The sequence below is a fragment of the Sciurus vulgaris genome, assembly GCF_902686455.1.
Source record: "Sciurus vulgaris genome assembly, chromosome: 9".
Taxonomy (NCBI): Eukaryota; Metazoa; Chordata; class Mammalia; order Rodentia; family Sciuridae; genus Sciurus; species Sciurus vulgaris.
In genome coordinates this window covers 19,544,568-19,572,514 of record NC_136469.1, presented here as the reverse complement: position 1 = coordinate 19,572,514, position 27,947 = coordinate 19,544,568, and the positions used below count along the sequence as shown (strand labels likewise).

General features: G+C 45.0%; 1 protein-coding gene and 1 long non-coding RNA gene across 3 annotated transcripts in view; one reads left to right on the top strand and one right to left on the bottom strand.

Annotated features, from left to right (window-relative positions):
• Window positions 1–1,153: 1,153 nt before the first annotated feature.
• MAML3 (mastermind like transcriptional coactivator 3) overlaps window positions 1,154–27,947 on the top strand; it is a 392,129-nt gene continuing 365,335 nt past the window's right edge. The window contains exon 1 of one of the 2 annotated variants that reach the window (XM_079154813.1): window positions 1,154–2,546. In XM_079154813.1, coding sequence (XP_079010939.1) covers window positions 2,070–2,546 — 477 coding nt within the window. In that variant the 5' untranslated portion in view covers window positions 1,154–2,069. The remainder of the gene's footprint in view (window positions 2,547–27,947) is intronic. The other variant, XM_079154812.1, reaches the window with a different exon arrangement.
• On the bottom strand, window positions 21,387–25,829 carry LOC306669768. The gene is made up of 2 exons (XR_013766223.1): window positions 25,659–25,829; window positions 21,387–25,562 (listed from the first exon to the last, which is right to left on the bottom strand). It is a non-coding gene; the product is annotated as an uncharacterized lncRNA (long non-coding RNA).

Below are 27,947 nucleotides of genomic sequence, written 5' to 3'. Positions count from 1 at the left end.
ACAATTAAGATTTATGTTACCAATGATCACAGAAATGTTAGCATTTTCTCCCTTTCAATTTTTGTAAAATTATGTACATGCCACTGTTTAAGTTCAGATTCCATGATGTTTGATCCTTCTCATTGTTTTTAGGTAGACAATATTTGGAAAGAAAATTTTCCATGATAAAATGAAAAGTTTAGATTGCTTTCTGTTGTTGCCATTCCCTTTTAATTGTACTTGCTGTGAATTCATTGAAACAGGAATATATCCAGCCATAAAGTAAGCCTGTTATTTTTGCTTGTTTTTGTTTTGGTCATGACAAACTGTGAAATGCTGTGTTTTTCTTATAGTTCTAGTCCATGAAATCTGCAATCTTTCCACTTGATTTACGAAGGGCCCTTAATTACTGCTGTCATTAGCACCTAGTGTTCAAAACAGTCTGTTAAAATGTACTGTTAGTCTCACCTCCAAGTCCCTGCTTGCTTTATTTTATTTTTTTTCCCCAAGGGTAAGTAAAACAATAATTGTCTTAATAACAATCATTTTATGCAGTGCATTAAATAATATTGCAAGTTTTTTGGTGCTTATTTCTGTTTATTCTGAATTCGGTATTTGTGTGTTAAGACTGGTCTAGAGTTGGAACAAGTGTCCATAAGCAGGCTTGTTACTAGCGAGGACTTATTACCTGGGTTTGAAAAACAAGTCACTCATTTGCCTTTCTCTTTCCACATGGATGGGAATGACAGACGACTGCTGTGAGGCCGCAATGTTTCTGCCTGGTCATGCACACTTCTGCAATATAATGCATAAATGTATAACAACAACTTGGGCTCGCATGCTACCTCGCTTGGAATAAGGAAATCCAGCCAGGCGCGTCCCCGCGAGTGTCCTCGCGCGCGCGCGCACGCGCACACACACGTACACACATGCACATACACACTCTCACACACGCACACACAGGTCAAAAGTTGATTCATTCCTGAGATCCCCGAGAATCTTTCTTTTCCCGGTTCCTGGCGACTCGGGCTTCCCAGCCTGGGTAGTAGTGAGGTTGGGGCGTGGGAGGGGCGGGGAGGGCGAGGCAAGGGAGGCGGGAGCCGGGCGCCGGGTGCCGGTGCGTGCCGCGCCCGCTCCTGCCGGGTGAGTCCGGGCCGGGTTTTGCGCCGTGTCCCCGGGCTTGTCTCACGGCCTCCAGCCGCCGCCGCTGCCGTGTTTACTGAGCTCGCGCGTCCTGATATCACTCCGCTGGCATGGAGGAGGAGGAGGAGGTGGAGGAGCGAGAGGAGGAGGAGGAGGCGGCGGCGGCGGCGAGCAGTTGATCATTGTGATGGTGGCAGGAGCAGCGGCGGCAGCGGCAGCCCAGCCGAGCGTTAGGGGCTGCTCTCCGCGCGGCGTTTTCCAAAGGACTTCACCGATCTACTTTTGCAGTCGCCTCGGACTGTCCATGTGTTTACTTCCCCCAGCCCGAGGATTCGATATCTAGGTTCCTGTGAAATGCAACTGAGCAGCCAAAGTACTTTGAGAACACGGGGCGGCATAAACACCAAAACTTTTTTGTGGAAGGAAAATGCAATAAGCAAGCTTGCCGTTTTCCGATGCGGTGTGGAGTGAGTGTGTGTCGCGCGTGTCCGCACTGGAGGCATATGCTTGTGTGTGTACATGGGGTGTGTTTTTCGGTACGTAGGGAGAAAATGCTTGCCAACCACCGGAAATCTCCTGGAATTTATTAGAAAATAATGGATTATAAAAAGAAGGCAGGCGAGGAGCGGATCTCCCCTTGAGTTGAAACCCGATTTGCTGCTGGCTCAGTTTGTTGTGATTCTTTTTGTTGATAGGTGTCTGATGGTATTCCGATAACACCCCCCTTTTTTTCCCCTCGAGCTTTACAGTTTAAAAAAAGGAAACAAAAAAACCACCCCAAAATCTCTCCCCCTTTTTTTCGCCCCGTCGGGATCGCTGTTTCCATCCATGTGCTTGCGTCTCCCCCGCGTTCCACTTAAACTATTTTAATCCTTGGACCCAAGGAGGAGGCTGATAGGGGGGTGGATAAAAAAAGTTCTTCCAAAATAGTGTGCCCGGGGAGCAGGATGGGGGATTTCGCAGCCCCCGCTGCTGCCGCGAATGGCAGTAGTATTTGCATCAACAGTAGCCTGAACAGCAGCCTCGGCGGGGCCGGGATCGGTGTGAATAATACTCCCAATAGTACTCCCGCTGCTCCGAGTAGCAATCACCCCGCTGCCGGCGGCTGCGGCGGCGGCGGCGGCTCCGGGGGCCCCGGCGGCAGCTCCGCGGTCGTCCCCAAGCACAGCACGGTGGTCGAGCGGCTCCGCCAGCGCATCGAGGGCTGCCGGCGGCACCACGTCAACTGCGAGAACAGGTACCAGCAGGCTCAGGTGGAGCAGCTGGAGCTGGAGCGCCGGGACACCGTAAGCCTCTACCAGCGGACCTTGGAGCAGAGGGCCAAGAAATCGGGCGCCGGCACCGGCAAGCAGCAGCACCCGAGCAAACCCCAGCAAGATGCGGAGGCTGCCTCGGCGGAGCAGAGGAACCACACGCTGATCATGGTGAGGGCGCACTGGCAGCGGGCTTGGGGTGCGCGTGGGGGGAGGCGTGAGCTTCTTACTGGGGGTGTGAGGGTCTGTCTGATTTGTACCGTGGGTGAGGTGGGATGAAGCCGAAGGGTTAACGTCAACTTTTCCCAGGGAAAAAGCTGTCGTCGCCGCTACCTGTTAATCTGTCAGGGTTGTCAGATTTGGGGAGGAGGGGGTGGGGGGGGAGAAGCTAGTCACGACTGCGAGGGGCGGAGGGAGCCTCGAGAAGCGTCGGAGTGAGGTGCTGGAAAAGTTTCCCCCCTCCCTTTCTTAGATACCGATTTGAGAGAGAGTGAACCCCCGAGTTGAAACCTTGCTCCTCCTCTTTACCGCTCCCCTCCCCATCTCTCGCCGCGCCGCCTAGCCTCCCTGGACCCGTCCCCTTTCGCCCACCCTCTCTGCACATCCGCCGGGTGTAGGGAGAAATTGATGCTGTCGCAGATTCTGGGCGGGCACAGGGCCCTCAACTCCTTGGGGGAAGGGGGAAGGGAGAGTCTCTCCTCCCCTCCCAAGCTCACCCCCTTTGGGCTGAGAAAGTCTGAGAGTTTTGTGAATGAACTTTGAAGTGGGTGAGAAACGAGCGAGGCTGGCTACGCGCGCGCTCGCGGGAGCGCGCGCGGATGCGGGGCGCGGGTGCGCTGCGCTCGCCGCTGGAGACCCGGGGCTAGCCCGGCAGGTGGAGCAGTCTGGAGGGTCCGGAGGGACTCGGCCCAGCGGGGGCGGAAGGCAAGAGCTACACCCCGGGCTTGCGCCCATAGTCTCCGCCGCGCAACTTGGCTTGGGATTCTGTCCGCTCCTCTCCCTAAACTTGCTCGCACCCAGTCTTCTTCACCGCCTCGCCCCCGCCCCGCTCCCCGCCAACTTTCCGGGCCTGAGTAATGAGCCTGCTGGAGGAGTGGAGGGTAGTGGGGAGGTGAAAGAGGCTTAAATGGCTGGGTGGGTGGGTTCGAGGCAGGATGAGCAGCCAATGGCTTAACTTCTAGGGGAGGAAGGGGCAGTTCCCACCCCCTAACCCTGAGGGTGGAATCCTTTCTCTTATCTCCTCTCTCCGGTTCTTTGGCTTTCCTTTCTGGGAGGGAGGGAGGCCGGAAGCTTGGGAAAGGTGTCTGCACTCCCTCCCCCACCGCGCTGCCGGGCTTGGGGCCGAGGGTGCGCTGGGCGGTGGGAATGCTGGCTGGAGCGCGCCCGCTCCCCGTGCACTCCGCGCCTCGATCGGCCGCGCAGAGCCCGCGCGGGCGGCCCTGGCGGTGTGCGGTGTACCAATAGCGCACGTCTGGGGTCCGGGAGTCCTCGGCGCGCCGAGGGTGGTGTCAGTGCCGCCGCGGGCTTTTGCCGGGCGCTTGGTGACAAAGAGCCGGCTTGGGGGAGGGGAGGCCGCGGCGTTCGCTCCCCACCTCCCCCCGCCCCGCACGTGAAGAGGAACAATTTGTTTATCTTGGGCTTCAAGAATCCTGCCCTCCTCCCCGCTCCCCGAGGCCGCCCGGCCCCTCCTCCCTCCCCTCCCTCCTGGGCAAGATGCTGCCGGGTCCCGCCGGCTGCGCCTCCCTCCTCCCCTGCTCCTCCCCTCCCTTCCTCCTCCCCCGGCCCCTCCGGCCCGCCTTCCCCCTCCCTTTTGGAACGCGGCCGTGGGGGAGGGAGCGGGAGGCGCTTTGTCCGCCTCGCGGCCCTGCGCAGCCCAGGGCCGCCGGCTGGGAGGGGCGCTGCGCCCGCGGCCCTGCCCCCTCCGCCGCCCCCCGGCCGCCCGCGCGAAGAGGGGGCCGGCTGGGTTGGAGGAACCTCGGTCCCAGAGTTGGGGAGGGAGCTTCTCGCTTTACAAACAGGAAGCCGAAAACCACTGACACACTGTAGCTTTCCTGATTGTACCCGGAGGCGGGGCGGGACCTGCAGCTGGGTGCCCATCGCGTACCCATTTCTCTTCCAGCCCCCGCCCCGCTCGCGCCCTCAGCGGTGGAGACCCACTTTGTGAACCTGAGCCTGGAGTGGAATTTGAAGTGCATTTAAATTTCAGCTTCGCCCACCCTCGCCCCCTTTTCGTGTGTGTGTGTGTGTGTGTGTGTGTGTGTGTGTACACCCCATGCTCACAGATTGCGTAGAAATGGGCGTCTTGCGTGAGACTCCCAAAATTCCGGTCCCACGGAATCACGACCTTAGGTGATGGAGGACCGTGGAAGCGTTTACCTCGCCAGCTGGGCGACTCTGGAACAAAAGCCACTGTGGTTCCCCGTGCTGGGTCGCTTTTGATCGCGGCGAGAGAAGAGTTTGCGACCACAAAGTTTTCGTGTTTGGGTTTTGTTCTTACCAATAAGCCTTGGGATGGGTAGGGAGGACTCGGGGTGCGCGCGCCGCGGTTGTAATACACCCGCAGGTGGAAGCAAGCCCAGCGTCCTGACGTTACCTGGGAGGCGCAAGCCCAAGGCAGAGCTACTTTTGCAAATGAAAAAATGATGCTTACTTGAATAGATGAAGACATCAGCTGTAAATTTCATAATGAGTCTCAGTTCAGCAAAATGATTGCCTGAAAATAAAATCTTCCTATCACTTTTTGTGACAATAATTTAGCCTATTGACTGTACTTGGTGCCAAGGCCATGTACAGAATAGGATTATATTCTAGCTTCAACTGTTTCACATATACATCTCACTGATATCAGTGCGAGGTATGTCTGATGAATGTTATGAAAATAAACAGCCTTAAATCTTAAGCGAAGAGTTGTGTATAAATTCTGTGTACTAAAAAAAGAAAAAATTAACATCATCCTCGCTGCAAGTTACATTTCCTTTCAAAATAATTAGTTTAAAAATTCACATCAGCCTCTGAAATGAAGACTATTTTAACTTAGCTTATGTGTGAGATAAAATCTTAAAGACAGAGGTTACAAAGAAAATGTTGATATTCATTTTCTTGACTTGACTTCCGAACTATAGTTGGGCTCCAGTGAGGCACAGAGCAATTAAATGTAGATCTCAGATTGGGCTCTCTATTTGGAAAGCCCTTAAGAAAAACGATGATCAACCACAGCCAAATAATAATAACCACGACGATAAAAATAAAGGTGAATAGGATTCTTTCCTGTTTTATTGCTATTGTTTACCTTCTTGGGGCCAATATGTTGAAAGTACAAAATATCGATTAATTCTCTTTCTGCCTGGCTTGGGTTAAAAAGGCAATCTAATAAAGGTTTTACCTTTTTGGATTGTTTTGCTCTTTTATACATTTACAAGCAGGGGCACGGAGAACAAACTAGAAAGTAAAAATCAGGATAGATGAGGGCAAATAAAGATCTGGGCTCCAGGCTGTTGTATTGGGGTCCGGAGATTGTGTGGGTTTCTCAACAGCTGAGCTGATGGAACAGGTGGGATTCCTAATTTTGAAATTGCTCAACCTCAGATAAGAGGTCTTTTCTAGACAGTCCGCTGACCTCCCTCCCCAATCCCAACCATCAGCCACTCTGTTTATAGCCAAGGACTTTTCTCTGCAAACACTTGTTGGTGAGAACTCTTGATTCCACCTATTAAAGAGTCCCAGTCACCAAGGTATCTTTTCCTAAAATAGTTTGAAAAATTTATGGTGGCAAATGGAGTTGTTTATTTGCTGTACTTTGAATCCAGGTCCTGGTTATAGTTTTAAATTTCAATTGGCAAATTCATTTTCAATCCAAAGAAAAATTGCCTTGACAGGGGGAAATCATTCAGGCACATTGAACAACACCACAATGAGGTTTTCAAAATTTCAAAATGGTGGTAGGGTTACTCCACATGGATAAGACTCATACTGTGTTCAAGACCTTTTCTTGGCACTACTGTTATTATAACTTTGAGAGTGTGCTAATTTGTAGAGCGTTTACATAATAAGAGACTACATAATTCGGCGTGACCCAGGGGCTCTGAAGAGATTATCAAAGTTCACTTGATTCTAATATATTAATGACTCAGTGTTGGAGACCACTGTATCCCGGCCAAAATATTCTCATCCATTCCTGAAAGAGATCCAGGAAATATCAACATATTAGCTCAGTGCTAAAACCTTCTTATAAATGAATTGGGTTTGCTATTCCTGATCCTGCTGAGGGTGATACTCTGGCTCTTCATCCAGGTTTTTTTGCAGGCTCCTACCATAATCCATTTCTAAATCTTTCCTGCGATAACCTTTTCATTGGCTTATCCTGTTCTGCTGCTGTCGTGGGTGATAGGACATAGCTGTCTTTTAAAAAGCTTCCAATAGCCCAACATAGTGTACTTTAATAAGTTTATGGGAAACTTTTTGAACTTCCATTTCTGGGTCCTTCACATGTTCTGGTCTTTTAATTCTCAAGCTTTTTTTTTTTTTTTTTTTTTAAAGCTCCTATACATCGAATTCTTTGATTGTGGTACATTTTCTTTAGTCCCAGGCAGCCAGTGGTCAGAAAGTAGAAGTACAGTCCGTTAATCATTAATCTTAATCTACACAAAGCTCTTCAGGCTGAGTCTTTCCCAGGGAAAGCTGCTGTGTTAGTATATGTGCTCTTTCTATCTGACGTTTTAGAGTTGTGAAGTCAAACTTTTGCAAGTTTTCTGCTACCTATTATGAGAGAAATGAACCATCCTGGTATATGGTTCTGGTGACATTCTGTAAAAAGGATGAGTATCTTGGACCTTAAAGTTAAGTTTTAAAAAGTTATTATCTACAGTCCTCTGTGAGAAAAATAGTCAACTAAAAGAGATTTCCTGACATGGGTTCTTTCATCTTGGTAGGAAAAAATGGAAGTCAGTCTCTCTCTCTCTCTCTGTCTCTCTCTCACACACACACACACACACACAGAGGTACTGATGCCTTATTAGTACTCTAGTATGATAAACCACATTGCATAATAATTCTTGGACATAATTGAAGTACTTCTCTTTTAACTAAGGCCACTTGTAGAAATTTGTGATGAGTGTTCTATTTGTTCATTAACAGTCCTGTGCCTCACTCTTGAGTTTAGTATGGCTAAATTCTGTCTTTTCCTACATGATCCATCATAGGGAGGTATAAAATCAATCAACCAGACATTCAGCTCTTACAAAGGAGAATATATTTAAAACTCTCTCTCAAGGTATTCATAATATCTGCCTTTTAAGTCTCTCAAATAGCTTTACATTTTTCACTCTGTTCCTCCGGAGCTGATTACTGAGTTTTCAGATCCTGAAGCTGCAGCTGCTGGCTTTGTTTTCTCTTCCTCCTCCCACTGCCCACCTTTTGGTCTTTCCCGTGGTCCTTAACACTTTGACCAAAGAGTGGGAAGAAGCAATAAGAAGAGGAAAAATTTAATTTTGGTGCTTCTCCCTCTCGTAACTAATGAAACAACTGGATAAGACACTGCTTTGGATTTAGTGTGGATTTGATTTTATACATTGTTTACTCTTCCTTAGCACAAATCATAGAGAATAGATCAGATTTTTAATTTCATTCATTCGGCCATATGGGTACACAACCCACAGTGCTTCCTAGCAGTTGAAGTGTGAAGTCAGGTCCTTGCACCCCAGGCTTTCTCGGTGCATATTCTTTGTGGGTTTCCATTATGATTCTACCTAGTTTTAGGGGAATACCAGATTTTTCTTTTTTTTTTAAGTCAGGATAGTAATCGATGCCAGTAACTTCCTAGCTGCTTTAGGCTTCCAACTCTTGCCCATGATTGTTTAAGTAAAATAATATGCATTTAATATGCTTTACATTCCTGTTGTTTCAAACTATTTGACATTAGCATCTGAAAAAACAAAACAAAACAAAATGCACAGTTTGAACCCCCTCCCCAATTTAATATTCATTAAGAAAAATACAGTATTCTTTTCAAACAGACACATTCCGAAATTTCATTCTTTAGGATCATGAGTTGGAACTATAGCTTTGGGACAATCAGCTATCAAGAACTGATTAATTCTCTTTTACTTAATTTTTTAAAATTTAAATCTAATAAAGTATAAAGAACAAAAGATGCAAGTTTGGGTGACATTACTCAGAAAATGGAGTTGAGGCCTCTCTGTTTAACAAATACTTAAATATCATAGGGTTCCACTCAGTGGATAAAAGAAGGAGTACACACTGTTTTTATTTTATTTTGTTTTATTTTATTTGGTCTACATGGTAATTCCATCTGATAAACTGTGGAGAAGATTTTGAGTTCCTTTCTGCATTTGGGAAAGAAACAGCCATTCCCTTAGGGCCATATACACACATGCACAGGAAACGGAAATTACTAATATGTCTCAGGTTTTCCTTGTTTTTGGTTTGTGCACGTGTGTGTGTGTGTGTGTGTGTGTGTGTGTGTGTGTAAAATACTGTTCTTGTGAGAATTTAAGAAAAATCTCAAAAGGCTTGCAGTGTTTGCTGTGACAGAGGAAAGTGATTCCTTAAGAATAATTTAGGCACCTCCTTTTAATTATTGGAACCTCTCGTTGACTGGAAATGACCATGTTGAAGTAGAATCTTTCAAAGTACTGATAACTAACATTCATCCGCTTCAGCAATAACTGAACAACTGTAGAAAACTTCAGTGACACATTTGATTCTTTACTAGCTACTTTCAGAATTTCCCTTCTAACGCCTGATGTCCCCATCCTGGTGGCAGAATCTGGTTGTGTCAAGTTTCACATGTTTGGATCCTGCAACCCTCCATTACATCAGCCTTGGGAAAAGATTAGGGTAGAGGGGTTTGTGTCCCCCTTTCCTCTTCCAGCATCTTTCTCCACCTCTAGGACATTTGTCTGGACAGGGGCTTCCTTCCCTTCAAAGGAAAAGGCAAAAGAGCCATGAGCGCATTTGTGTGTAGCTTCAACCTGCCTTGTGCCTGTGACTCAAAAGGATCACAGGGCTCCAGGAGAAAAGCTCTGTTCACATCCTTTATTCTCACAGTGGTGGGTTATTTTTCTGTCTTTGATTGTTTGTTAGATGCTGAAAGTAGCTCAGTGATTGAGAGTGAATCTAAAGGAATGGGTCCCCAGTAAAGCGCTTTAAGGCTCTAACAGGGAGGGAGAAGCAAAAGGGAACGTGCAGTTTGAAGGCATGGCTGGGATGGACAGCCCAGAGATGGGTATAGGAGAGAAGGTTGGTTTGGCCCATTTGTGGTAAACCATGTCCCGTTGCCTTGAGAATTTACAGAAGAAAACTACGCTCTTAGTAGTCTATCCTGGACCTGCAGATCTCAGTGAAAGTTGGATGTGAATTTTCAAGAGCTAATTGCTGCATTACTTGTATCTGGGAAAAAAGTCATGTTCCTAAATTGCTCTCTTAAATGATTACTACTGCCATTTGTATGGAATTACTATAGGATTCCTTTAATTCAGTGATTCTCAGCTGGGAGAGATTTTGCCCTATGCCCCAGCCTACAGGAACATATGACATTTTTCTTTGTCACAAACTTAGGGATGCTAGAGATGTTTAATGGGTAGAAGCCAGGGAGGCTGTTAAATGTCCTGCAAGGTACCCACAACAGCACCACCTGGTCTCGAGTGGCAGTACTGGGACTGTTGAGAAACCCTGCTTGGTACAAGGAACGTCCCTAGAAAATTGAAAATATGGTAGTCTTGGATTTATGCAGCGTGGCTTTACTTGCATTTTGAAAACATTCTTACTGCCTAAGGAGTGGAGTGCGGCAGAGCTGCTGTGGGAGGTACAGAGCCCTCAGTGGACGACTATGCTGTTTTTTAGTTCTGTCTTAGCTGGCCTGGGACCTTTTGCCTTTTACTCTGTGATTGTCGATTCTGTCCCCTGGCCTGTCAGGAAGGTGAACAGCTGTCCTTTACTTCTCTGGCACAAATGTTAGCATCACACGAGTTGGTACTGTAAGAGTCTACTGCACAAATGTTATCTCTTACACATATTTTTTTTAATTTATTTTTTGGTACTGGGCACTTATTGTTTCCATTAGTATGTCTAACCAAACCATACATACCATTTTAGGGGCGCTTAACCACTAGCTACAACCCCAGCTGTTTTTATTTTTCATTTTAAGGCAGGGTCTTACTAAGTTGCTCAGGGTCTTGCTAAGTTGCTAAGGCTGGTCTTTAGCTTGCAATCCTCCTGCCTCAGCCTCCTGAGTCGCTGAGATTATAAACAGGGGGGCCACTGCACCTGGCACGTTAAAATTACTTTCATTTCACTTTATTATTAACCTCCTGCTTAATCGCGGACTGAAAGTTGAATGATTTGAGGCTTATTTCATTCATACCTAAGCCACTGTCTAAGGAATCTGCACTGGGTAACAGTTGCACTGGGGACTCTATTCTAGCCACTGGGGACTCAGTGGTGAAGAGGGCGTCCTGGTTCTCATTGGACGACAGTAGGACCCAGTTGCACTTTTCAGATTAGCTTCCTGAAATGATATTTGTGGTTTTGTCAGACATGTTAATGGAGACAATTAATAAACTAACATTTAGGAAAGCCTAAGGGTGCTAAATGGTTTGTATCTTCTTGCAAGCTTGCTTTCTGTAACAAAATTACAGAATTTATTTCACAGTTATTTGGGGGGAGGAGATTACTGGGCATGGTGGGGAATAAGATTGAGGTTTGTTTACTAAAAGGGAGGCCACATTGTCCTTTACTTTTCCTTCCATTCCCTCCCCTCCCCCCACTCAGTCATCCTCCCTCCCTCCCTTCTTTCTTTCCTTCCTAGGTGACACTTGCAGCACCATGCTCGTGACTTGACATCAGCTTTTAGAGAAATTACACAAGAGGACAGATTCAGAAAGAAACAAGCAGGAGTAGGGAGAGCAGTGGGGGGCGCTGGGGGTTTAGTCTGACTGGGGGGGCGGTGACAGGATTGCTTCCTTAAAATATTTGAAGGGCTGTCATGTGAAGAAAGGATTAGATGTGCTCTTCATGGCCTCAAGGGGATAAATTTAGGATCAGAGGTTGGTGGTTATTAGGAGCCAGGTTTCAGTATAATATATATTTTAAAAACCAATTTTATGAAAATTAAAGCTGCTCAAAGATGGAATGGGCTATCTTGGTGAGTGGCAGTGTCCCAGCAAAAGCTGTTCGATTGGCTGGAATGTTGAAGAAGGAGAAGGAAGGGGACTTTGTCTCTATTCTCTCTCTCTCTCTTTTTTTTTTTTTTTAATCTTTATGACTCCAAAAGAACCTACCTGAACATAGGAGGCACTCTAAGTATTTGTTGAATCAATTACTAAGTGAAAGAAAACAGAATAAGAAGTACTGAATTCCTTCCCTGGTGCCACTCTCCTTCTTAAAGTTACTGTGGGTTAGGGTCTTCTGTTGGCTTACATGTATTTTATATATTACACATAACTGCACATTAGTTTTTTCTATATAAATTGAATCATTATTTGGTTTTAAGATATACTTTTCCCCATCTAATGTATTTTATTTTTTTTATTTATTTATTTTTGTCTAGTGCTGGAGATCAAACTAAGGCCTTGAGCAAGCTAAGCAGGTATTCTACCTGAGCAGTATCTCCAGTCCTCCATTTTATATATTTTAGAGATCTGTCCCATTGGAGTATATTGATTCTTTTCTATTTTCCTTCCTTCCTTCCTTCCTTCCTTCCAGCCCAGGGGCCTGAGTTGCTTAGGGCCTCATTGGCCTCCAACTTGTGAACCTGCTTCCTCAGCCTCTGGGGTTGCTGGGATTACAGGCATGTGCCACCACACCCGACTAGATTTTTGACTCATTATTTTTCTTTTTTGGGGGGCACCAGTGATTGAACTCAGGGGTACTTGACCCCTGAACCATATCCTGAGCCCCGTTTTGTATTTTATTTAGAGACAGGGTCTCACTGAGTTGCTTAGCACCTCGCTTTTGCTGAGGCTGGCTTTGAATTCGAGATCTTCCTGCCTCAGCCTCCCAAGCTATTGGGATTACAGGCATGCGCCACCGCACCTGGCTAGACTCATTTTTTTAAACTGCCACCTAGCACTGCAGACTGTGAAAGTTCTATAATTAAATGCATGATTTCCCCATTTATAAACACTGGTTAGCTTGTTAATTAAATGTTGCAACCTCCTTATCCATACATCCCTTGAACATACATGCCAATTTCTGTAGCATAGATGTGTAGGGTTCTTCTATATATTTAATATGCATAAACAGAAAGAAGATGGCAGAAAAAGTATCTTAATCTAATATGGTTTAAGATGGCACGTGACCCTTATTGCAGCCCATTTTAGAGCAGATGATAATTGTTGTCTCCTTAAAACGTAAAAATGTAGCTTAAAAAAAAGTATCTTTTAGTAACTACCTTGGTCTTTGCACAGAACTTTTAGAGGCAGTGTATCTAGCAAATAACAGTATAGAGATGATGATGGTTCCCTCTTTTCAGCTGGACCTAAAGAAGAGACAGAAGTAGAAGGCTGATTAACAGTGGCTGCGCACTCTCTCAAAGTGCAGAACTCACCTCCTTGAATAAGTTTGCAGGTCTCCTGCAAGTTTGTTAAGTTTGTTCCTGCCCTGAGCTTGGTGTTTCACAGGCCTGACTGTGTGATTGTGTGGCTTTCTTTGTAAAATGTGCTTCAGCTAGAGATACAGTACCTGGGGTGTCCAGGGTGCATAGTCGAGTGGTCCTAAAAATCTTAGGTCTTCAAGTTGCCACTTCCTACAGGTTAAATTACCCTGACTCATCCAGTCATCTGTGTAACATGGTAATAACAACCTGCTGACCAGGCCAACTGGAGAAAATGCGTCCAAATGGACTTGCCTCAACAGCGGCCTCCCAGGGTTGGTGGACAGCGACAAGTCCTATCATTTTCATTATTCTCAGGTGTTAAAGCAGGCCATCCTCTCAGTTCTTGGGTTGATTTCCTCTGGCATAGCAGCTTCCTTGGGTGGAGGTAGTAACTCTAGTCTATATTTTTTGCAGTACTGGATCAGTCTGGCTCCAGCGTCCATGTTCTTGGCTACTTCGTTCTTCTGCCCTCACTTGACTGCAGTAGTCTTTCTTGGAAAGGTCGCCTGAATAGTTAAAGTTTCTAAATAGCTATGTTCTCTCAAGGAACAGTCCTTGCCTGCTCCGCTTGCTTTCAGGGTATCCAATCAGGGGTCCAAACTAAGGTACAGGGTTAGTGTGGTTTGGGTATGAGGTGTCCCCCAAAAGCTCATGTGTGAGACAATGCGAGAAGGTTCTGAGAAGTGATTGGGTTGTGAGGGTCTTAACCCAATCAGGGAATTGCTCCCCAGATGGGAGTAACTGAGTGGTAACTGAAGGCAGGTGGGGCGTGGCTGGAGGAGGTGGAGCGTTGGTGGGTGTGGCCTTGGAGTATATATTTGTATCTGGCAAGTGGAGTCTCTCTCTCTCTGCTTCTTGGTCATCTTGTTTGCTGCTTCCCTCTGCCACACTCTTCCGCCATGATGTTCTGCCTCACCTGGGGCAGAGGAATGGAGCTGGCCTTCTATGAACTAAGACTTCTGAAACCTCAGTCCTCAGATAAACTTTTCCTTCTCTACAATTGTTCTGATGGGGCCTTTTAGTCACAGCAGTGAGATAACTGACCAAAACAATGGTGGTGCTGCTCCTTGCTGGGAGGACCCCGGCCTTGCTGTCTCCTGTCTTCACGGTCCTCTGGCCTTGTGTGTACCTCCTTTCCCCATCGCTACTATCTCGGTTCTCTCTTGTCGGAGTGACAGACCTCAAGCACCTGGAACCTTGGAGCAAGATGTAGGTGACAGTGAGATGAACCAGGGAAACAAATTAAGGGTGGGCAGGTGAGAGATGGGAGCCTACACACACTTCGTCTACCAAGTGATTCCGAGGCGCTGGGCTTTCTTTATGCCACTTGCAGTCACTAGCAGAGTCACGTAGCATCTTAGAAAAAAAAAACCTTTGGCCAACCAAGAAAATTCAGCTGTGTACTCAGTGCAGGCTTTAGGGAAGGCTTCGTCCTAAACATAGCTAGATTTTTTTTTTTTTTTTCTGTTTCTGTGGCTTAAATTAGCCAGATTGGTTGAACACAGAAAATAGGAAGCTTCTCTCCTTAGCTGAACCTAGGACATCTAATATTATCAACGAAGAGATTCTTAAAGGTCCCGCTGTGGTCATGCAATAGAATCCCAGTCTTTAGCTTTTCCTGGACTGTTATCTTTTCTGTGGTCCCCAACCAGTGCCATGTCACCTTTTGGTGTGTTTGCTATTGATTTTTCTTGGCTCACTCTCTTTCTTGCTCTAGAATATTGTCTTTAAAGGGTGACTTTCACCTACATACAAGGTAGACAACTGTCTTGCATGGAGTATAAACCTTTATGTTGAAATGTTTTCAGACCTAGTTAGTTCATCCCTACCTGATTATAATATTAGATAAAAACTTCTCCACAGGCTATTGAGACTTACTGTGATAAGCATCTCATGCTTAATTCCTTTGGGAAATGTTTTACTGTATTTCTTTGAAAGAGTCCAGAGATCATTTATAAAAGGTAATAAATGACTAGAAGCAAATTTTACCTTTTTATAGGTAAATTTTACCTTATTTAAAATATATTACTTTTAAAAAGTAGATGTTTCAAATCTGCTTTAAAAAAAAAAAAAGGAAAATGTTAAAGTTCAAGGCTAATCTTGACAGGACAGCCACAAAGACAGCTCAGTTATAACTATGGGCGTGAATTCATAAACAGGAATATGTAGGGGTTAATGTTAACATTTATGCCAAGACATTTGACTTATGTCAGTTCAATAGAATTTTATGGATAGTAAGTGAAAGAAATGAAGTTATTTCAGTGGTTTATTCTTGAGTTTGGGCTTCAGAATGTCTAAGTGATAATAAAATTGGAGTTGCTAGTGGGGTGTCGGGGGTAACATCCCCCTCCCCGGCTCCGTCTTCTGTTCCTGCCCTGTCACCTGCAGTTCTAGGGCACTGTGGTAGGTTCACCCTCTCTCCCTGGTGACCGTGCGGCTATGGTAGGGGCAGTAGTGCACCTCAGGAATGGTAACATTAACTATTCACATCCTGCAGTAACCTTTACCCAGAGATTCTCTGATGTTTGGTAAACAGAGGTGGTTTATATGAAGAAACAGCTTTCTCAGTTTAAAAGTTGTTATGGCTAAATGGTTGAAAATGGATTTTGGAGTTTAACTAGGAATTCCTAAATGGCACGCAGCTGCTATTGAATTTTTAAAAACACGTTCATTTTCTTTAGTGAAGCATGGAAACAATGATTTCAGATTTGGATTTCATGCTGCTTGATTCTCAAAACCTATTGAAGGAGTATTTGAAAAGAGTTGTTTGTCATGGCGCTTCATAACCACACTCAAAAATAGTTTTGGCAAGTTGTATTTGTTAAGAGTGGAAATGTCTGTGGGCTGCAATGAACTGGAGACGTAGAATGGTGATTTTGAGGGTGACAAAGTGTGGCAAACTGGTACCGTGGGGATCAGGGATATGTGGCACCCAGGCTATTGAAGTTCACATGCCATGTTCCTTTTTCGATATTTGATCCTTGTGTATTTGATTCTTAAAGGACTGATAGGAATCATTCTGGACCTTTTATTAACTTTTAAATTTGTGGTTGAGATTGGAATTGGAACACTGGGACCACGGAATAATAGTTTCAAGGAGGGAGTTTAAGGATGGTGTGTGCTGGGAGGGTCCTGGCCTGGCCCTTCCTGAGGCCCCGGGTGTTGTGTTGCTGGTTTGGTCGGCTGGGTGTTTATCTGTGGTCTGGAATGTCAGAGGATTGCAAACCTGAGAACTTTGCTTCCCTCTCTAACCTAAAGTGATGGTGTAGGAGTGTCTGCTATTGTCATGGGGTGGGAACCACCATATTTGGAAGAGGAAAGGGGATTGGCTGGCCTTGGTATTCTCATCTGCGTGTTCTAATGCCATCTTTGTTACTCTTATTAACAGAGACAGTGGATACTTTGAGTAATTATTTATGTCTGTCTTTACCTTTACAGTGTAGTGCACATTTCACTTGGTTTTTTTTTTTTAACTTTTTGTAATATATGTGCTTATGATATGCCGAAGAGCAATAAATTTGAGAAGAGAGATAATTAGCTTTGACAGACTTGCAGAAATGAGACTGTAAGAGGGAGAAACCAAGAGCATTGCTTTGGAAAAGGATTTGGTTACCAGCTTGAGGAAAATTCTCCAGATTAGAAATACTTCAGTGTTAAAATTCACAAACCATAGGGACAACTCAGGTTATGGGAGGGAGAGGCTACTTTTATGATTTAAAACAAACAAAAACCATTTTCTATAGTTTAAAAAAATCTTTTGAATTTTAAAAATATAAATTTTAAATGGAGAAATTCAAGAGTCTGAGTAGTAAATACAGGAGGGACAAAGCAACCCAGCTGCTGGGGTTGAAAGTTGAAACTCCCTAGGTTGTTCACCGGGCCCTTTGACATTAACTCTCTCACCATAAGTGTGTCATTTTTGAGGAAACTTTGTTTAGTAGCTACCTTACCTTAAAAAATAGTTTTCCTTTCACTTTGCTGGCTCATGCAGCTGGGGATGTGACCTTCAAGAAATATGACAGCCCAGCATATTGGCACTGGCCAGCAACTGAGGCAGGAGGATTGCAAGTTCAAAGTCAGTCTGGACAACTTAGCAAGACTGTCTCAAAAAATAAAAAGGACTGGAGGTATAGCTTAGTGGTAGACAACCCCCGAGTTCAATCCCCAGTACTTCCAAAAAAGAGACTCATTGTGTACCAATTTGATTTAGCTGTTCATCCGCCTCTCCCACTTTGGGGATCCTTTGCAAAGGGTAAACAGTCTCAGTGTTTATAAAGAAAGAGACTAATGATGGGTTGGATTGCCCTACTATTTATTATTTATTTTTTGCATTAATAGTAAAATTTATAGAATGACTGAGAGATTAAGACAGAAAGTGGGTAGGGACAAAACTCATGTCATCTAAGGTTAGCAGGGGTCTGGAATCACTGTTTCTAAGGCTCTCCCTTCGTGGACCAAACATGCCCTCAGCTGCAATGGAGGTCATGATGATACAGAGGGAAGGAGAGGGGGAAAGGATCCATCTAGAACATTCTGGGAGATACTGGCTTATTTCTCATGAGAGAAAAAGGGGAGGCTTTTTAGCGGAATTGCACTGAGAAAAAACGCTTAGATCAGTCAAGTCTAGGGAAGGAGTTACCTTTGCTTACCTCGGCTCTCAGCAGCAGGCTCTCTAAGAGCATGCTCCAAGGGGTTGGGGGTCCCAAGAAAGAATGGGGGAGCCCAAAGGTTTGGATTTCCCAATAAATTGAACCCAGTGTCACCAGGGATCAGAGTGAGGAGCGCCTTTCAAATGTCCAGCTTTTCTTCTCCCCACACCAGGAGCCGCCTCTGTTCCCGCACTCCCGTGCCTGTGTCTTTTGTTCCATGAATAAATATTATGTGGTTTGGTGCTCATTACTCTTTGATATGAAAAAAGGCAATTCATTAGGTTGAGGGAGGAGGGGGAGGGAGATACCATTTTTCACTGGGTGCATCAAGCGCGGTTCCACTGATTTGAATTCCCAGAAAAGTAATAAAACAGTGAAAATAATGATAAGCAGGCTCCTGAGCTGACAGCTGTGCAGCACACAGGACACTGAAGACAGGCCCCGGTGTTGCAGCAGGACAATATTGCAGAGCATATGGTGCCTGGGCGAGCCAGTTGTTGAACTCGGTGGCCGGCTTTTGTTTGGGGGACTCTCCCAGCACCGGGTCTGGGTAGCTCTGGGAGCTTGCTACGGGGACAGGCGTGCTCTTGGCTCTGTGCCAGCCCTGCTGCAGGGTGGCTGGCTCAGGCCAGGCGGAAAAGCTCATGTTTGGAGAGCACTCACTCCTTACTTTGGTCACTCATCAAGTCATTTGTTCAACAAGTAGACACTGGGACCTTTTCCCACAGCAGCCCAGTGGCTCCATGGCAAAGACAGTTTTCTACAGGAATGCCAATTATCAGAGGCTTCCCTTCCCTGACGCTCCAGACTTCTAAGAGCGAAAGTTGTTTGATTTTTTCAGCGCTTCTCAAAGCACTTTCCATGTCACCTCTTCATTCTTAAAGTCTCGGGTAACTAAAATGAGCAAGAATGGTGGGGCCAGGTTACTGCTAGAAAGGAGAGAGTCCCTGTCTGTCTGGTTTTTACAAGGCAGTGCTAAAATAGGTCCTTTGCTTAGCATGAGTCTATTTTTTGAATGTGTGAAGCCAGCATGTGTGTGTGCATAAAAAGGCTAATTAACTCCACTTTCCTGGGAAGGGTCTCCTTGGCCACTCTGTTGGTGTGCTCCACGTGGGCCAGAGCCTCCCTGCCATCTTGAACGCTCTATGGCTTCATCCAGTCTGTGGTTATGAACACCCATTCAGGTTCCTTTTCTCTGGGCTCCAGAGGGTGGAGGGTGATCCTGAAGGGCTCGATGGTCCTGGGAGAGGTTTCTTGGAACACAGCAGAAGGCGAGGCTCAGAGAGAATCACACTTCATGAGGAGGGCTGGAGCCTGTGCTATTGTGCTCCGTGCGTGAGAATATTTTTATTTCAGGAGCTAAAAGAAGAAAACAAGTGGTATTCACACTCGGATGATGGCACATCACCAAATGTCACCATATTCCTCCTCTCTGAGACCTTTTTTTTATTCTTTTGACAGAACACCCATGAAGATTGGTTAGGTTATGGTGTTGAGATGAGTGGTCTTCTTTTTCTCATGAACAAATGTCATTATAAGGCCAAAGTTTACCCCCCATATATATGTGTATGTATATGTGATGGTTTAATCACTAATTAGAGATTATATTTTAATACCAGGCTTTGCTAGGGGTACTTTTTATTTTTCAGGCCTTAGTTTTTACATTTTTGATCACTGACCTTGAAAAATTGTTTTTAAGTGGAGGAGAATAGGTCTGTTTATGAATCTGCTATAAGTGGATGCTGGCATTCCGGAGTTGGGGACTTTGATGCCTATGTCCTGGAAGTGATTCAGAGTCTTCTGAGATGCAACCAGGGTCCTGTCTCCTGGTGACTTTCCAGGTTGGTTGATCACATAGTGTGTTCACTGGAGTCAAAGGCAGGGTACGAGAATTTCTGTTTATTGCTTCCCCCCGCCATGATTCCTAAGTTAGGAGACCAATCTCGGGAAGCAAGAAGACAATGGAGGAAAAAGGCAGACACCTGGCTTTTCCTTGCTCTTGCCCTGAGCACTGTGGAGCCAACCACAGCCACTAAGGTTTCCCTTTAGTTATTATAACCTCTCCAGAGTGGAGAGATGGTAAGAGATGGTGTAAGGTATGGGTGGGAAAGAAGCAAAACAGCTGGAAGGGACAGCTGTAGGAAATCAGAAAGGAGAGGGTATGAAAAGGTAGGACATTATTGGATGTTAAGAATAGGTAATGGTCTATATTCCCAGTTACTCATGAGGCTGAGGTTGGAGGATTGCTAGTTGGAGGCCACCCTTGGCAACTTAGCAAGGCCCTGTTTCAAAATAAAATTTAAAAACAAGGGATGGGGTGTATATAGCTCAGTGATAGAGGGCTTGCCTGGCATATGAGAGGGCCTAGGTCCAAGCCCTGGCAGCACCGGAAAAGAAAAAGTCAATTTAGATGACATAACCTTAGTTCCATGTAACTAAATTTGCAAATATCTTTATAGGCATTTTATATTTGCTGAATAATATTAGATATTCTAATTATGCAGCTTGTTTATGGGACAAATGGAGCTGCAGTGAGACTTAACTCACCAGGTCACCAAAAACATGGGTGGCAAAGCCGAAGTACTAATGAGTTTTTGAATGCTTTACCTTTGGAACAGCTTTTCCAGTTTTGGACAAAGAAATCAGAATCTAAAAATCTATCTGTTGGTTTGTAAACTATTAAGAAGTACAATTTTTAAGCTGGCACACACCTGTAATCCCAGCTGCTCGGGAGGCTGGGGCAGGAGGATTGAAAGTTCAAAGCCAGCCTCAGCAACAGCAAGGCACTAAGCAATTCAGTGAGACCCTGTCTCTAAATAAAATACAAAATAGGGCTGGGGATGTGACTCAGTGGTTGAGTGCCCCTAAATTCAATCCCTGCCCCCCCCCCCAAAAAAATACAGTCTTCAGGAGTTCTGGGGACAGTTCAATTAAAAAAAGACTTGCCTTCTAATATGATTTGTATTATATTTTTTTAATACCTAAAGGACTCATAATTGAATTTTAAGGTGCTTCATTTACATTGTAGCTGGCAAGAGTTGCAATACTCTCACTTTGTGGGCCTCTAATCTCTGTCCTAGACATTCACAAAATGCCCTGTGACTCAATCATAAGTATCTTCTGGGGGCTGTGTAATTATATACTATGTGGTTATCATTATAAAGCACCAGCGGATGTTAAGTCAAACAGGTGGCTTTAGTGGTGGAGATTCATGACCCTGCAATTGATAACACAAGGTGCTTTGGGTAATGCTGCAAATTTTATAAGGGAGACCACTGTGTTTTTAGAGGGAGGGAAGGGTTACATACTAACTTTTAAGTTATTCAAGTAGGACTTTTGAAGTAAACTCCTTTTTCCCCTTTGTGTTGGTTTTCCAACATGGAAAACTGCACACAGGTATGTTATACAAGCAACATGCAGTGGTAGAAATCCATATCCCTTCTCCCTTCCTTTAAAAATACAAATCTAGCCAGGTTTGATGATGCACGCCTGTAATCCCAGCAGCTCAGGAGGCTGAGGCAGGAGAATCGCAAGTTCAAAGCCAGCCTCAGAAACTTAGTGAGGCCCTGAGCAACTCAGTGAGTCCCTGTCTCTAAATAAAAAATAGAAAAATATAGGGCTGGGGAAGTGGGTCTGTGGTTGAATGACCTGAGTTCAATCCCTGGTACCTCCCCCCAAAAATAAATAAATAAACACAAATCTCAATCTGTACTTGTGTGTGTATGTGTGTATAATTTTTTTGTGTGTGTGTGCTGGGGATTGAACCCAGGGGTACTTAACCACTGAACCACATTCCCAGTCCTTTTAAATATTTTATCTAGCGATAGGATCTCGCTGAGTTGCTTAGGGCTTCACTAAGTTCCTGTGACCGGCTTTGAACATGTGAACCTCTTGCCCTAGCCTCCCAAGACGCGGGGATTACAGGCCCACGCCACCACACCTAGTTCATCTGCATATTTTTGATAGTAATTAGAGTCAGCAACTCACACCTTGAAGTCAACTCATGGATACAATAATATGAATGGATAATATTAATGCATTGACCGATTAGTTCAAGATAAATTCAACATGAGGTTAAAAAGATCTTGACCCCAAATCTCTAACACTTCCAGTGAAAGAAAGGGTAGAGGGTACAGTTGTGAACATGAAGCTATGTCTTTGTAAAACTAAAATTAAACCAAGAACAATGTAAGAAAATATGCCACATATAGGAAATAATTACTAGATCTGTGTACCTAGTAATCTTAGAATTAAAGAACAGAACAAATGTTCTTAGGGATGTTTGTACAAATAAGAAGCCTTCAGCCTGTGCTCCCGGGCTCAGCAGAGGCATTTACTGGAGGGCTTCACCTTCTTCCAGAGGTCTTTAAAGTAGTCGCCAACTCTCAGCAGCAATTGCTTCTGAGTGGTGTTCAAACAACCCTGACACGAGTCCCTTGGTGTATCATTATCTAGACTCATATTTAACCTTTTTCTAATAGCCTCCCCAAAGTCCAGAGTTTTCAGTTTGTGCCAGAGGAAGTTATAAAAGGTGTTTTTCCCCTCTTGACTGCACAGCTGTGAGAAGCCTGGCTATCTGAACGGTGTCTTTGTTTTTCCTCTCTGTCCTGCGAGGGATCAGGTATATGTGAAGGTGAAGTGACTTGAGCAGATTGGCCAGGCTTTGTGGCCAGCATCAGCACATTCATAAGAACGTCCCTATTTCCATTTTTGACTAAGTCTCGTGTTTGACAAAGTCTGTTCTTAAAGAGAGAAGGGGAAGGGCAGGAGGCCAGGGCAGACATTCGGGGACCGTCTTCTGGGGCACCCTTAAGCTTGTTATTACTGAGCATGCGTGCCAGTTTGAGGTCAGAAACAAGGGGCAAGGTTGAGAGGGGCAAGTGCATTGTTATAGAGCCCCCCCAGTGCCACCTCATTGTGAGACCCACGTGCCCATCGCCACACCGTCTCGTGACCCCAGTGTCCATGGAAGGATGCTACTTTGTTGGGAGGAACCTATGCAATTGTGGCATCCCTGTTGATGTCTCGGATAGAAATTGGAGCAGCATTCCTGATTTTACATGGGTGGGGAACACCCGGAATGTCTCATTTGGAGTGGAGACCAGCGGCAGATGACCCAAACAACCTTCCCTGTCACCGTCTCATGGCCTGGCCTGGTGTTGGGCAGCAGCTGACTGCCGGTGCTCGCCCCAGGGTCAACACCAGCTGCCACGGCCGCCCCCGAAGTTCGTAATGGAGATGGTGCAGCTGGGTGAGAGGGGCCATGGGGTGGGGGGACAGCTACCTAGAAAAAAATGAAATAAATCAGAGCAGGCATGCCAGGAGACATTGGGATACTGACTTCTCATTAGCTAGAACTGATGTTTGAAATGGGGAGCTCCTGAGTTTCTTCACTTTTCTTGCAGACAGCCTGTGGAATCCATTCTGATTTTCCTTTCTGGAGGCATGTGTGTGGTTCTACACAAACCCCAAGGCATTTTGCGCCTCTGCTCTGAGTCCCTTGGCAGGAGAAGCTGGTGAGTCTGCAGAAGCGGACCTGCCCCTTACGGGGAGCCCTCCCTCTTCCTCCCTGACTGTGGCTCTACCTTGTGCCCTACATGGAAACACCCCAGCTTCAGTCTGGGCAGAGGTTTGCTGCTGTGGGCATTTCCCCCATTTTTTCCTGGCCTGCTCTGTAAGTTTCCCGGACTAAACCAACACCAAAGCAGTGACTTCATCATCTGTCTGTGTCAATGGCAGGATTTCTGATTATTGAACATAACAAACAGTTCCATCACACATCTGTCTGGCTCCTCCTCTTCATCTGGAAGGCAGTTGGGTTTAAGGGAAGGTATGTGATGTGGGAACCAGGAAGTCGGGACTGCTTCAGGCCTGCCACTACCAATGCTGTGACCTTGACTGAGTCGCCTCATCTCTGGGCACCACACAGCTCTGATTCGGAAGGACATTTTACAGTAGGAAGGAAACAGATTTATAGCATGCAAGTTTTTGGTGACTTTCTGTAGCCATGGTCTACTACCTGAAATAATAGGAACACATGCATCCTTTTTTCTGACCACCCGGAGGCCTTGACCACAGTAAAACCCTGAAGGGACTGGAGGATTTTGTCCCAAAAGACCGTAAAGTTATAAAATTAATGTCTGTGAACACGCCCTGATTGGAAATCAGGTGTGTAAAATTAGGCTAGTCAGCAAGTCATGAGGGGACGTTTGAGTTCTGCCCGTCCTCTCTGTCGAGAACCCGGGGCTGCCTGTCTCCTCATGCTCTCACAGCACCTTGTGGCTGTTCTGTGTTGCCCATGGGTATGTGGCCAACACTGAGTAGTGAGGAAATTCGAGGTAATAGTTAGACCCGATTCACAGGAGGAACCCAGTGCTTCTCAAACTGAGTATAACATTGACTCTCTTTATCATGGCTTTAGACCTGAACTTCAGGGCTGAAGTCCTAAATGTGACTTTTCTGTGAGGTCTGCAAACCTGTTGTCAGGGGAGTTGCACTGACTTGTCCCCCTTTTGAGTTAGCACATATCTGTCTGCTGACTATCAATGTGGAAGTAAAATCCCTCCTTCATAAGGCCAAATAACATCCCAAGGATTTTAAGATTTTTTTTTTTTTTTGTGGTACTGGGGGTTAAACCCCAGGAGCTTTACCATTGTGCTACATCCCATCCACCCCTGTCCTTTTAATTTTTATTTTGAGATAGCATGTTGCTAAATTTCTGAGGATCTCGCTAAATTGCCCAAACTGGCCTGGAACTTGTGATCCTCCTGCCTCAACCTCCTGAGACACTGGGATTCCAGGGATGTACCATGGTGCCTGGTTTTAAGCTGTTTTTAATTAAAAAAAAAAAAATCATTATACAAATTGCAGTTCAGAGGCCTTTGCAGCAGATGCCTGTTGGTGACCCTCAGCACAATCTTTGAGACTCTCAAGTCCTTACTAGTAGACTATCTCAAATAACATGATAGGATACCACTTTTAGTTGTATTTCCTTTAGAAAATATGTGCTTGAGCAGATGAAACTGGAGATGAGCAACAGACAGTGTTGGTATGGGCACCACTATATATGCAAACAGCATACTAGTTCTTTAGTTCTAGAGATGCTTACCATTAGGGTAGGGCTCCCGGTACATTTTCTAAATAAAAGAAATTTAATAAACTAGAGTGCTTGGATTATCCCAATAAAGCAAAATCAAAGACTTTTCCAAAGTAGTACATACCGAGCATCTTCTTCTGTACGTAGCCATTTTTCTGTCCTGAGTCGCCCCCCACCCCCTTTTGGCAAGCACATTTTCTGTGGCTCTCTGAGTAGTTTTGACAAGCAAATGGAAAAACAGGAGAAGGCCTTGGAATTAAATCAAGTTCAGGTTGTTTTAATGACAACTCATATTCTTCTACAATTCCAGCGTGTATGTGTGGCGGGGGGCATCGCGCCAATCAAATTAAACAGAAAGAAAAATGAACTTGATTTAGTGTAATGTTTGTTTTGAGCTTGGCAACCACACAGGAGATTCTGATTGCTGCAATGCACGAATGGACTTCTTTCTCATGTCACAGTTAAACAACGACAAAAAAAATCTTGCCTGCTCCATGTTTGGTTTGCAAACATTTTCCCCCTAGTTACATTTTTCTTGCCTCCTTTCTGTTTCAGCTGACAACTACTGAGATTTATCATTGTGTCTTGCTCCATTATAGAAGATTCATTAGAAGAGTAGCAAATATTCAGATGTTTTGTTTCAATTTTAGATGACTGGTTAAACTTGGTCTCTTGTTGCTCTACTGATGGACAGACAGCCTGCAGACTCCCATGGTCCTCTTGTTCTTCTGTCTTGGTTTTTGCTCTCTGGCTGATGGTCTCAACCTGTCTTTTCAGAGGACTGGGGAAATTATCAAGCAGGCAACATCTACCAACTCTTTTGCCTTTACCTTTTTTTTTTGCGGTGCTGGGGATTGAACTCAGGGCCTTGTGCTTGCAAGGCAAGCACTCTACCAACTGAGCTATCTCCCCAGCCCTGCCTTTACCTTTTGACAATATGTACTGCAGTAAAAAATCAGTTTTGCCTTACTTGATTAAAAAGTAATTGTCTACCTGGGGTGGTGGCACATACCTGTAATCTTAGCAGGAGGGAGGATGAGGTAGGAGGACTGCAGGTTCAAAGCCAGCCTCAGCAACTTAGGCCTGAAGCAAGTTAGCTGGACTCTGTCTCTAAATTAAAAAAAAAAAAATATATATATATATATTTTATATATATAATATATATTTTAATATATATTTATATAATAATATATTATACCTATTTTGTTATATATAATATATTAATATATATTATACATTTTAATATATATCTTATGTATATACATACATATATATATATATATATATATATATATATATATATATAAATGGTTGGGGATGTGGCTCAGAGGTTAAGCACCCCTGGGCTCAATCCCTGTTACCAAAAAAAGAAATAAATAAAAATAAAAAATAATTGTCTCAGGTGGGGATGTAGCTTGAAGGTAGAGCACTTGCCTAGCATCCAGGCCCTGGGCTCCACCCCCAGTACAAAACAAAAACAAAATCTCATTCGGAGGAAGTATGTATAAGAAGTTCAGGGGGTGAGGGCTTTTAGAAACACCTGTGTAGAATTTTGGCTTGACCTCAAAATGAAATAGCTCATACCCTAAGCTGCTTATTTATATAGCAGCTAGGTGGCTTCCAGAATTTACTACAGCCTGGAAGGGGTTTCCATGATGCTCCTATGGATGGAAAAAGTAATAGTACTGACAGCTCATAGTTCCTGAGTGCCGGACACTGTTTTAAATGCTTTACATGGAATTGTCTCTTGTTATTTTCACATGACCCTCTGCAGCTGTATAATTATTTCCATCTAAAAGATGAGGCTGCTAAGTCTCAAGAATTTTGGTTACTTACCCAGGTTCTCCAGCGGTAGAACAGTGATTCAAGCCCTACAGTACTTCTCAGTTTGGGTTACTAAGCGTCATGTCTGATTACTGGCTGTTGGAGGAGGTGGATGGCTTTAGGACTTTGGAAGACTATTTGCCTGTGCCAGCGGAGCATGTGTGAGGGGAAGGTCCACTCCGGATTCTGCTTGATGCCTATTTATTCCCTGATTGGCTCTCTTGATTCTGCCCTGAGCTTAAGGACAGTTCCCTGGCATTAGCTCTATCCCTAGCCCCACATGTGGCCTGTTAACCATAGTTAGTCTCAAAATATTCCATTTACTTCCATCAATTGGTTCCCCTCCCAAATCACCGAAGTCAAAATCTCCTTTGGGCTTTGAGCACACATGGGAGGACCAGAGCAGCTGGTTCCAAGTGCCTGAGTGCCAGATACTGTTTTAAATGTTGTACATATAATCATCTTTCAATTTCCACAGTGATCCCCTGTGGCTGTTACATTACTATTTCCGTTTAAAAGATGAGACTACTGAGTCCCAGAGAGTTCCCATGTGCAGCTGTGTGGGGCAGAGCCAGCGTGTATGCACCCCTTTTTGCCTGGCACACAGTTTTCCAAGAGCCCAGATTCATGGTGTTAGAAGGAGCTTCTACTACACACATCCTCATGCCTGAGATGAGCCCCGAGTGGAGTCAACCCTCCCTAATAGGAAGACACCCCTTGACCAGCGTCTGAAGCTCTCTAAAGGCAGAGGTTCTTTTCCTTTTGTCCCCTGCTCTGTCTGCTGGCTCTAGACTGGTGCGTTGGGCATACTAGCGGCTCAGTACAGATCTGTGGACTTCATTTTATAGCCGAGCAGTGTTGTCCATAGGCACAAGTTCACCTCCATGTTCCCTACTGCCCTCTATCTCTCATGCAAGAAGTTATCTGGATCCTTTGTGAGCTTATGAATATGCTGGGCTTCTGCATTTCCCGAGCTACAGAGTGCTCCATTTTTATGAAGAGGAGCTCTCCCCTCTTATGCAATCTAAAGCTTCCTTCATAATCGAAGGTGGGAGAAATTTAGAGCAAACTGAAAAATACCACAGACAGCTGAAGAGGCAGGAGAGAGCCAGGCCATGGGAGCAGGGCCTCCCCAGTGAGAAGAGCTGTCTCTTATCACTTAGGTGCCCGTGATGTGCACTTGACAGTGTATGTGAGGCACAGTTGCAGCCAGTAACTCTATCATTTAAGTTAAGTCCCTTTATTTGGAGGGACAGTGACTCCAAAGCTTGATGGCACAGTAGGTTACCATTTCAGTCTCGGTTAGCTCTTGATATACACATGCAATCTTGGGACCTAAGTGAAATGTGTGTGACAGGAGGCTTGGCTCATGTTCTGGCGCATAATGTCCA